General features: G+C 37.4%; 1 protein-coding gene across 1 annotated transcript; it reads right to left on the bottom strand.

Annotated features, from left to right (window-relative positions):
* Nucleotides 1-328: 328 nt before the first annotated feature.
* On the bottom strand, nucleotides 329-11818 carry LOC130442789 (cytochrome b5-related protein-like). Its single transcript, XM_056777145.1, has 5 exons — nucleotides 11452-11818; nucleotides 8307-8698; nucleotides 4432-4620; nucleotides 3706-3918; nucleotides 329-690 (listed from the first exon to the last, which is right to left on the bottom strand). Exons 1-5 carry the CDS (start codon nucleotides 11668-11670, stop codon nucleotides 375-377), a joined length of 1329 nt encoding a protein of 442 aa, XP_056633123.1. The 5' UTR covers nucleotides 11671-11818; the 3' UTR covers nucleotides 329-374.

The raw sequence follows: 11818 nt of genomic DNA, 5'->3' as shown, positions 1-11818 counted from the left end.
AAAGAGAAAAAGGAAGAGAAAGTCCTAGCAAATGCCTAGCACATGGAGATACTTTTTAAGCCAAATTCTAATATGGAAAGCTCGATTGAACATCATTTTTACAATACAAAAACTAAAGAAATTGCTTTCTGAAGCTAGAGAGATCACAAATATCGCGATCCCACTAAGGAAAATAACCAAATTTTAGTTTGGACTGCTACCAAAATACTCATATCAAGTCTATATATATCGGAGTGCCGCAGGGATCAATTCTGGGCCCTAACCTATGGAATGTGCCATAAAAAAAGCAACTATTGAAAAGGTTGATCACAAAAAGAAATACCATAAATGGTAGTAATGATTTATTTTATTCATAGTGCATTACAAATAAGAACTTAATATTCTTTCTCTTCCAGTGGATATTTCTTGAGATCCGGAGGACATGAATTAGCTTTATCTCTAACTAGCTGTTGAAAACTACCTTTTATTGTATCTATTTGCGAAACCATTCTTAAATTTACATTGAATCGTTTTAGGACATTCTTGAAAGTAGGATAAAGGTGTTCCAATTGTCCATGGTCTAGAGTAGGGAAAAAGTGATGCAAAGCATGATCACCAAAATTAGTTAAGACTAAGAAATGAGAACCAGTCACCTCCTTGCGATCCATCAAAGCATCGAGTTGGCCTAGTCCCCAATCATATTTTTCAGATCTGAAAAGCGACAAGCGACAATATAAATTGCTTGTTCCATTAAAGTTTCTACCCAAGCAAGCACCAGATCACCAATGGTGATTCATTCACATTTAAAATTACCCAACTGAGCTTCGTTCACAAAGATTACTTAATAACGTGCTGTAAACCTGCGATTCCTTTAGCACCGATTCGTTTAGGTTTTAGGTTTAATTGCGAGAATGTAGTCAACATTTTCTTGAGATATTTCATTCCAAGCTATATCAACTTTAAAAGAAATTGCTTTTAAAATCTCTAGCGTTACTTTATGTGAAGGTAAGGAATTATATATCCACAGTGTGATGTACTATCAATTTGGAAATCCTGTCTTCATCCAAATTGCCTTCTCGCCCTTACCCGAGCACTGTACACCCTTAGTGTCTCTCAACCAGATCAGATCCTCCATACATTTTGTATCTTGGTGAAATCTTTCAACTTGTCCCTTACGAATGTCGCCTAAATTATCAGAAAATGTTGGACAACTGAAACGAATCAATTCCAGGCTTTTTGTTCAATCTCAATCATTGAATTTATGAAGTCAGGGTCTTTGATCAGCTGTCTTATTTGTGGGCCATCAAATATTCCTTCTTTAATTTTTTCTTTACCCAGCTGAGGTATTTTTTCCCTATATATGCAAAGCATGATCCATTCTTATCAAGAGCCTTTACAACCTGCTGCATTAGACCCAGCTTGATAAGCAGTTGTGGAAAGATGATTTTCTTTCCCCAACATCCATGTTTTCTCTCCTAGGCCGCTATTTTCTAACCCAGTGCTGCGTTTTGTCTCAGAGGTACAAGAAACAAGGATAGTTGGTGTGGCCACTTTGTTGTCCAAGGAGAAATCTACACAAATCACCCATTGGTGCTAAACCAAAGCTATTCATTTTCCTTGAGTGAGCTTAGCCATATTTGTTTCCATTGTGTGGAAGAACACATTTCAAACTTCGCTTTGAGCTGTCAATAAATAGGCGCCAATCATCCGGAAAATATTGAGGAAGACCCACTTGTACCAGGAGTTCTCTAATAGCATGGCAAAATACAAGATTTTGTTCTTCAGATTAAAAAGGTAGCAGATCTTACTCCCTTGTGCGATCAAATGTAATTTTCGTTCCTGGTTTTTTCCTTCAACGTGGAAGTCAGTAATTCAGGTTGAGATCTCTAGTGTTAACTCATCTTGGTTGAAACATTGGGGAGTTGATGATATCGTTTCAAACTCACTGTCACCTTCAGTAGTGTCAGAATTCTGATCAGAGAAACAATTTGTGTCTTCACATAGTTCTGGTAGCTGGTGAAAAGATGGAATCGGCACTTCTTCTGAGTAAGGGACGTCTTTTTTACCAGGAGTTCTCTAATATCATGGCAAAATACAAGATTTTGTTCTCCAGAGTAAAAAGGTGGCAGATCTTACTCCCTTGTGCGATCAAATGTAATTTTCGTTCCTGGTTCAAGTAAATTTTTTTCCTTCAACCTGGAAGCCAGTAATTCAGGTTGAGATGTCTGGTGTTAACTCATCTTGGTTGAAACATTGGGGAGTTGATGATATCGTTTCAAACTCACTGCCACCTTCAGTAGTCTCAGAATTCTGATCAGAGAAACAATTTGTGTCCTCACAGAGTTCTGGTAGCTGGTGAAAAGTTGGAATCGGCACTTCTTCTGAGTAAGGGACGTCTTTTTTACCAGGAGTTCTCTAATATCATGGCAAAACACAAGATTTTGTTCTCCAGAGTAAAAAGGTGGCAGATCTTACTCCCTTGTGCGATCAAATGTAATTTTCGTTCCTGGTTCAAGTAAATTTTTTTCCTTCAACCTGGAAGCCAGTAATTCAGGTTGAGATCTCTAGTGTTAACTCATCTTGGTTGAAACATTGGGGAATTGATGATATCGTTTCAAACTCACTGCCACCTTCAGTAGTGTCAGAATTCTGATCAGAGAAACAATTTGTGTCTTCACATAGTTCTGGTAGCTGGTGAAAAGATGGAATCGGCACTTCTTCTGAGTAAGGGGCGTCTTTTTTACCAGGAGTTCTCTAATATCATGGCAAAATACAAGATTTTGTTCTCCAGAGTAAAAAGGTGGCAGATCTTACTCCCTTGTGCGATCAAATGTAATTTTCGTTCCTGGTTCAAGTAAATTTTTTTCGTTCAACCTGGAAGCCAGTAATTCAGGTTGAGATGTCTGGTGTTAACTCATCTTGGTTGAAACATTGGGGAGTTGATGATATCGTTTCAAACTCACTGTCACCTTCAGTAGTGTCAGAATTCTGATCAGAGAAACAATTTGTGTCTTCACATAGTTCTGGTAGCTGGTGAAAAGATGGAATCGGCACTTCTTCTGAGTAAGGGGCGTCTTTTTTACCAGGAGTTCTCTAATATCATGGCAAAATACAAGATTTTGTTCTTCAGATTAAAAAGGTAGCAGATCTTACTCCCTTGTGCGATCAAATGTAATTTTCGTTCCTGGTTCAAGTAAATTTTTTTCGTTCAACCTGGAAGCCAGTAATTCAGGTTGAGATCTCTAGTGTTAACTCATCTTGGTTGAAACATTGGGGAATTGATGATATCGTTTCAAACTCACTGTCACCTTCAGTAGTCTCAGAATTCTGATCAGAGAATCAATTTGTGTCTTCACAGAGTTCTGGTAACTAGTGAAAAGTTGGAATCGGCACTTCTTCTGAGTAAGGGGCGTCTTGCAGAGACTAAATCTGGTTCACTTGAACAGTCATCGAAGTGATGCTCTGTACAAGTTTTACAGACAATATGTGGTGCCCAGGTTTCATCCTGATCACCAAGCTTAACACCAAAATATCCAAGATAAGCAATCCCCCTTTACAAAGTCACTTAGCCGGTTAAATGTTATAAAAGTTTTGAATTTTGTGAAGCTCATGTTTTTTTCGTATCCATATACCCCTTAGGAACAACTAAACTTCAGGAAATTCGATTAATTTAAACGTTCCAAATCTTACTAGTTAATAAATAAAAACAGTGAAAGTGTTAAATACCTAGGAGTGTCTCCATCATGAAACACCTCGGGATGATGATGTCCTGCATTGAGGCCAACAAAACCTAAATATGTCGAACCACACGCAATAATAAAATTCCACATTACGAAGGTGTCCAGAAACGATTTTCTTCCAAAAAGATATATGACTATTGGTAAAATTAACCAACTCAAATCCGTAAATTTGAATGTTTTTCTTGACATATGTATCCACCTAAAACGTACGAAAGTATATATGTAGCATATTATATTGATATTCGACCTTGGCCTCAAATATAAATAAATAAACGGTTTCTTGTTGGGAACGTGGCAATGAAACGCCAAAGTGGACTAACTTTAATATATTTTCCGAGCTTTCGAATACTTTCGAATGTATTCATCGTTTGGGAAGTTATATCCAAATATGCAAACAGGTTTGTGTAAGATTGATTAGCATCTAGGCAAAGTACTCTGTCCATACTGATAGTGCTGCAAAAATTTTCTGCTGAATATGAAGTTAAAATGCTTGTCTTTTGGCCATTAAGAAAAAGCATTCACGATTCAGCAGTGACAATGGAATCTGTGAAGATCCAAAGCAGTGCTGAGCAGAATTTTTTAATGAATGGTTTTATGGAGTGTAACAAATTCAATTCTACTAAGCATATTTGTATAGTTTTTGCTTTTTCTTCAAATAAAATTGCCAAACAGAATATTTAATAATAAAAATTATATATTGTAAATTACTTACGTTCGAATCAAGGACGAATGGAAAAGTGTGGCCCATACGATTGGAGCAGAAAGAACGGACAGAGCTTTCTTCAACGGAGTCTTTTTTATTGGCAAATATTGTAATATTGGCTCGAACATTATTATCTCCAGATCAATGATTGTATTTGTATAAAGGTGATGACTCAACGCATGACTTATTCTCCAATCTCTGAATAAAACATTACATATAAGATCAGCCATCATAAAACTATTGGTCGTCCTAGATTTTCATGGAAATCGATTCAAAAAATTGTTCTAAACATTCTAAACACGATCTACCATTTGTATAATGTACCAATTTGGAACCAAAAAATTTAATGTTCAGCATTTATTTTATTTTAAACTTCGAACTAGATGTTTGGGCGAGATGTATGACTCGATTCGCATCGTTTAATTGTTTTACAAAAACATTATTTGAGCAATTTAATAATTGAAACGCGAACTCAAATAATAAATAAGGTATCGAAACAATAAAAAGTTTCCAATTCTACGAAGACAAATATTTATACGATGCAGGAGTTTTAAGTGTAAAACAATGTCTACATTATCTTCCAAAGGTTGTTATAGATCGACCAGCGTAGTTTTGCCTCTGAGATGCGCAAACTATAAACAGAGACCGTACAGTACAATCGTTTAGTCGAAACCGTTGATTGAATGCAGTACCTGAATCAACGTCGAAACAAATTTGGTATCCTAGTCGAAATTCATTTAAATAAAAGTATTAAAACATATCGGATTGTGAGCAAGTGTTTGGGATACATGGATAACCTTTAAATTGATTATTATTTAACAATTTTAAAGAATTTTTTGAGTACTATTGCCTATAGATTATAATACGACTGTTGACACATTCTCAGATTGATTTTCGTCAGGTAGTTCTTCGTTTCCGGATAGATTACAATCTTCATCTTCCTGTTCTGATTCAGTGTCGCTATCCTCATCATTTAAATCGATAACCAGATCATCTACGATAATGTCTATTACGGGTTCATTCCTCATGAAATCCTCCTCAAACTTCCTCGTTCTTTTGCTTAGAGATTTCCACTGCTCTGGAGAAAAATCTTTGAGAAAATCGTCGCAATGTTGCATAACATCGTTGAAATTTGAGTACGGTCCACACCGATTCGATTAGATTCAAATCCGGATGATATTGTGGTAGTCGCACGACGTTAAGATTTCATACCGCTTATATTTCGGCTTACAGTTCTTTAAGAGGGCATATAATCCTTTATCCTTTATAATCCTTTAGTCAACACACCTTTTGGTATGAACGTTTAATTAGTCCTTCTGCAGAACTCTCATATATCGGTGTGATAGGTGTCACATCATTGGAAGGGCGTTTTTAATAAGCTTTGTCTTCTCCACGTTCTACAAAACTACCATCTGGCTTTCTCAGTGCCATTGTTGTATTGATTCTGAAGTGTAGAGCGGAATTCTGATATATCAACCCCACTTCAAACTGTTCCAGCTAAGGCAGATCAAACGTAACCGTTTAACGCGTGCTTAGCCATCGCTGCAGCTTCCATCGCTACTCTACTATGTGTCTCTTTTCTCTCCCTTTTTTTTGAGACCGGTGAGACCATTGGAAGGGCGTTTTTAATAAGCTTTGTCTTCTCCACGTTCTACAAAGCTATCATCTGGCTTTCTCAGTGCCATTCTTGTTTTTATTCTGAAGTATAGAGCTGAATTCTGATATATCAACCCCACTTCAAACTGTTCCAGCTAAGGCAGATCAAACGTAACCGTTTAACGCGTGCTTAGCCATCGCTGCAGCTTCCATCGCTACTCTACTATGTGTCTCTTTTCTCTCCCTTTTTTTTGAGACCGGTGAGACCATTGGAAGGGCGTTTTTAATAAGCTTTGTCTTCTCCACGTTCTACAAAACTACCATCTGGCTTTCTCAGTGCCATTCTTGTTTTTATTCTGAAGTATAGAGCTGAATTCTGATATATCAACCCCACTTCAAACTGTTCCAGCTAAGGCAGATCAAACGTAACCGTTTAACGCGTGCTTAGCCATCGCTGCAGCTTCCATCGCTACTCTACTATGTGTCTCTTTTCTCTCCCTTTTTTTTTGAGACCGGTGAGACCATTGGAAGGGCGTTTTTAATAAGCTTTGTCTTCTCCACGTTCTACAAAACTACCATCTGGCTTTCTCAGTGCCATTGTTGTATTGATTCTGAAGTGTAGAGCGGAATTCTGATATATCAACCCCACTTCAAACTGTTCCAGCTAAGGCAGATCAAACGTAACCGTTTAACGCGTGCTTAGCCATCGCTGCAGCTTCCATCGCTACTCTACTATGTGTCTCTTTTCTCTCCCTTTTTTTTGAGACCGGTGAGACCATTGGAAGGGCGTTTTTAATAAGCTTTGTCTTCTCCACGTTCTACAAAACTACCATCTGGCTTTCTCAGTGCCATTGTTGTATTGATTCTGAAGTGTAGAGCGGAATTCTGATATATCAACCCCACTTCAAACTGTTCCAGCTAAGGCAGATCAAACGTAACCGTTTAACGCGTGCTTAGCCATCGCTGCAGCTTCCATCGCTACTCTACTATGTGTCTCTTTTCTCTCCCTTTTTTTTTGAGACCGGTGAGACCATTGGAAGGGCGTTTTTAATAAGCTTTGTCTTCTCCACGTTCTACAAAACTACCATCTGGCTTTCTCAGTGCCATTCTTGTTTTTATTCTGAAGTATAGAGCTGAATTCTGATATATCAACCCCACTTCAAACTGTTCCAGCTAAGGCAGATCAAACGTAACCGTTTAACGCGTGCTTAGCCATCGCTGCAGCTTCCATCGCTACTCTACTATGTGTCTCTTTTCTCTCCCTTTTTTTTTGAGACCGGTGAGACCATTGGAAGGGCGTTTTTAATAAGCTTTGTCTTCTCCACGTTCTACAAAACTACCATCTGGCTTTCTCAGTGCCATTCTTGTTTTTATTCTGAAGTATAGAGCTGAATTCTGATATATCAACCCCACTTCAAACTGTTCCAGCTAAGGCAGATCAAACGTAACCGTTTAACGCGTGCTTAGCCATCGCTGCAGCTTCCATCGCTACTCTACTATGTGTCTCTTTTCTCTCCCTTTTTTTTTGAGACCGGTGAGACCATTGGAAGGGCGTTTTTAATAAGCTTTGTCTTCTCCACGTTCTACAAAGCTGCCATCTGGCTCAGTGCCAATGTTGTATTGATTCTTTACAAAGACTTTATGATGTCGCAAGTGTAGAATCAATATCCCCAAAGAATATCCTAAAACTTTGCCACTTTACTTTTCTAATGTCTTTATTTGAGGTAGTGAATAGCTCTGCCAGTCTCAAATACACTCTCCTCGTGTCTAGAACGTTAACTTCCAAGGAGTATCGCCACATTTTTCGGTTTTTTTGTATGAGGCAATCGTGTATCCAGATTCAGTTGGTGTCCAGCCGTTCTGGTCTGTTATTTGCACATTTCTTGATACATTTCTCAATCTCTCTAGTTTGAACATGATTATTACACGATATTAATATTTTCTTGAGCACTGTAGGTATCCTGCGCCTTGAAGTTATCTGTAGTGGAATCAGGAATATCTTCCATTTCTTTATCTAGAAGATCTTCATCATTTTCTCAACCATCTACGTTTATGTCGCTCAATTTATCAGCCGGATCTTGAATTTCTCTGTCTGAAAGCGTTTTCTTGTTGCATATTTTTGTAACCAGCAAAAAATTAGTGTACGAATGAGCCAAGGGGGAATTTTGCCTGCGTATCTTCCACGATTTTAACGGAATTGTAATTCTAGTAGAATTTAACTTAATAAATGAATCGATTTATCTACAGAATGACACTATTTTTTAAAAATTAATAACAATTGAACATACCTGACTAGCAAGGTCGAAAATTGGAAATAGTACATCCTGATATTATCCTTCATGTGGAAATAATTATGTCCAGCTACAGTTAACATGCCAAGAAATAATCCAGCTAACATTCCCATGCCGAAACTCCACATTTTTACCGCTAATATTGATAATACAAATGTTAATACTAGTAATGAATCGGTGAAGAAATTCGTGTTGTTGTAAGATTGTTTAGGTAAACTTTTCAAAATTGGTTGAACTTCTCTTCTTAAAGTTCTATAAAAACCGTCGTCCTCGAATGTAAACGGCATATTTCTTTTAGTTTTCGCTTGCCTCACAAAAAACTTTTTCAGCATATCCTTTGGAAAGTCCGATAAATGATGAACTTCAAAAGCTTCAGTTATATCAGTACCCTGTGGATAACATGAATATCCTCAATAGATTTTCTAAGTTTCGTACGTAAAGTTCTGTTTATATTTTCAGCATTTCTTCCCAGTAATTAATTAAAAGTTAAAACACAAGATTGAGTAATCTTTGGACATATTATAGTAAAAAAACTTCAAAAAAGTTCAAAAAACCTCAGAAACCAACTAAGTTTATAAACGATCCACCATACATCCCTGTTTTGCAGGGCCGGATAAAGCTAAGGGCTTGGGGGGGCTATAGCCCCGAGCCCCAAGTCCAAGAGGGCCCCATCATTTGGAAATAATTCTGTATTTTTTGATGTGTCGATACTACAAATCTAGCATCTAACGTATTGTAACTATTTTTTTAATTTTTCCATACAAAAGTGGACCCCGTCATTATTTTAGCCCCGGGTCTTGTAAATCTTAATCCGGCCCCGCTGTTTTGGGACCCAATACATTCTCTTTGTTCGCTTGCAGCAACAATAAATGAATTGGTTTTAAATACTGCTTAAAGCCATTTTTGGTTTCAATACACAATTGGCGTAGATCCGTCAGAAATGGAAAAAGTGATTCGAAAACGGGTTTATACGCATAGAAAAAGTGTAATGTAACTAGAAAATTTATATTTGGGAATAGAAATATCTGGAAATGAAGGTGAAAGAGTGTCGACAGCAGTAGCATACTTAAACAGCACTTTCTGGTGTATTAAACACACTCCGACTGACACGAATCAGACCAAATAAAACTCCTGCAGCAAAAGCTCGCTAGCATACCAGAATATCAGGTTTCAGTAATGGAAATAATTCGAAAGAAAGCAAATTTATGGCCGCCACGACTGCGCTTACAGGACCTTTTCATCCTTTTCATGAAATTTTCCGTAACCAAATTGCAAAGCGGCTGTCCTATATCCTCGATAGCCTCACGAATTCCATCTTTGAGGTCTTGTATCGATGCTGGACGGTTGGCGTAGACCTTATCTTTCACGTGGCCCTAAAGGAAAAAGTCGCAAGGTGTTAAATCACAAGATCTCGATGGCCAATACCTCTTCGAGAGATACCACGGTCCGGAAATTTTTCCCGTAAAAGATCGAGATGGTTTCGTTGCTTGTGTGGCCGTCTTGTTGAAAGTAAACGTTGTCCAAATCAATACCATCCAATTCCGGCCATAAAAAATCATTAATCATCTCTCGATAGCGCAATTCATTCACCGTAACTGTTGCTCCAGCCTCATTTTCGAAAAAGTAAGGTCCAATGACACCGCCAGACCATAAACCGCACCAAACAGTCTCGCGTCGAGGATGGAGAGAATTTTCAACAATAACTCTTGGGTTTTCCGAGCCCCAGATTCGACAATTTTATTTATTGACGTAACCACCAAGGTGAAAACGGGCCTCATCAGTTAAGATGATTTTTCGATGAAATTCCGGATCATTTTCATGCATTTCAAGGACCCAATCAGTAAAGATGATCGGTCGGCTTGAGTTCTTGTATTAACTGAACTTTATAGGCCTTAAGACCCAAGTCTTTATCCAAAATACGGTATAATGACGTTTGCGGAATGGCTAATTCCAAAGAACGACGAGGAAAGGACAAACCTGGGTTTTCTTCAACACTTTGGGCTACAGCAGCAATATTCTCAGTTGTTCTTGAGGAACGTGCACGGGTTTTATTCTTCACATCACTAACTTGTCCTAACAGCTCAAATTTTTCCACCAATTTCTGTATTGCGGTCCGAGAAGGTGCTTCACGTCGACCCAAAAATGTTTTAGTTTTACGAACCGCCTCTGCCAAACTTTCACCATTTTTATAGTGAATTTTAATAATTTCAATGCGTTGTTGAAGCGTGTATCGTTCCATTTTCATTAATGGCGTAGTTTCTACTTGTCAAATGTCAAAAAAATGATAGCTTCAAAAGTGACATTCACCGAAATAGCGGGCTGTTTAAAATAACACCTCTTATTTGAAAACCCTGTAGAAGTAGCATGTAGAGAATGCAGCAGAGAATACTGACTATGTTATGGGACGAGAAAGGTGGGGTCTAGCTATTCCATTCATCAGTTTCTGTCTTATATCATAGATATTAGTACAAATGACGATGGTTAACTGTAGTCTGTCATCGTCAAAAGTACCAGGTGATTTACGTATAACATTACAGTGGTCAAAAGTCCTTAGAAATCTTCATTATAATAAGCTTTGATCAAATTTGAGCAAGAGATACATGAGATAACTCACGCATAATCCTTAAGCCAGTATTTGGTATTTTTCAGTATTCTCCAGATTCATAATTCACATTGTGTCCTTCATGGTAGACATGAGTCGCTAATAATCTGCTATCACTCTTGTGAGAAGTTATCCGACTGATCAGTGACCTTTTCGACTGACCAATGCACGTTTTGTCCCAATTGAAACAAGGTTTTAATATATTTTGTTAGGCAATTTATTGATTGGTGTTTGATGTTTTATTTTAGTAGAAAAATATTGAATATTAAGGTTTTGACTGTACGCCATTTGTGTTGTTTAAAATATTCCAGAAAGTTTAGGATTTCATGTATAGTGATGCAATAGAAATGACGTTTCGAAATAATGATTCAACGTTCGAGTCAATGTCAAATGAATTATACAAAATTCTTCTTCTTATAAATTTAAAATCAAGGAAAGGTAACGCAGGATCGAAACTATTGAAGTAAAATAATTAATAGAATAGAAAAGAAAAAATCTTTTTGACCTATTGGGTTTTTATGGAAATAAATTAGAAATTACCTTTGTTAAAGTCAGCCATTCAGATCCTCCAGGATGCTTGTGTACAAATTCAGTCAAATCATAAATCCCGTCGTGGATTCTCCAATAGCCTTCCGCTCCATCAGTCTTTTTTCTTTCCTCCAACCATAAACCAGTACTCAAAGTCCCCCCTTTGGCCCTGGAAGCTATGGGATTAATACCTAACGTAGATTTAACGACAAAGTTTGTATTCGGCGGCATCGCTTACTATCTGTTATTGACTAAAGACTTCGTTATAAACAATTTTCGAAATCTATAATACGCAAAAAACGTGTAGTTATCTATGAGGTTCGTAGGTTATTATGAGCGATAGTATATTTTTAATTCACAACTTAGTTATCTCTTCTAT

This window comes from Diorhabda sublineata, chromosome 4 (genome assembly GCF_026230105.1).
Source record: "Diorhabda sublineata isolate icDioSubl1.1 chromosome 4, icDioSubl1.1, whole genome shotgun sequence".
Taxonomy (NCBI): domain Eukaryota; kingdom Metazoa; phylum Arthropoda; class Insecta; order Coleoptera; family Chrysomelidae; genus Diorhabda; species Diorhabda sublineata.
This window is presented reverse-complemented; position numbering and strand designations above follow the sequence as displayed.

What these genes read in the sequence shown, in the direction of transcription:
- LOC130442789 (XM_056777145.1), bottom strand. Translation starts at nt 11,670, where the DNA reads ATGCCGCCGAATACAAACTTTGTCGTTAAATCTACGTTAGGTATTAAT. An exon ending in AATGGCTGACTTTAACAAAG is followed by an intron (nt 8,699 to 11,451) that starts GTAATTTCTAAT and finishes TGTTATCCACAG; the next exon opens with GGTACTGATATAACTGAAGC. An exon ending in CATTCGTCCTTGATTCGAAC is followed by an intron (nt 3,919 to 4,431) that starts GTAAGTAATTTA and finishes CGTACGTTTTAG; the next exon opens with GTGGATACATATGTCAAGAA.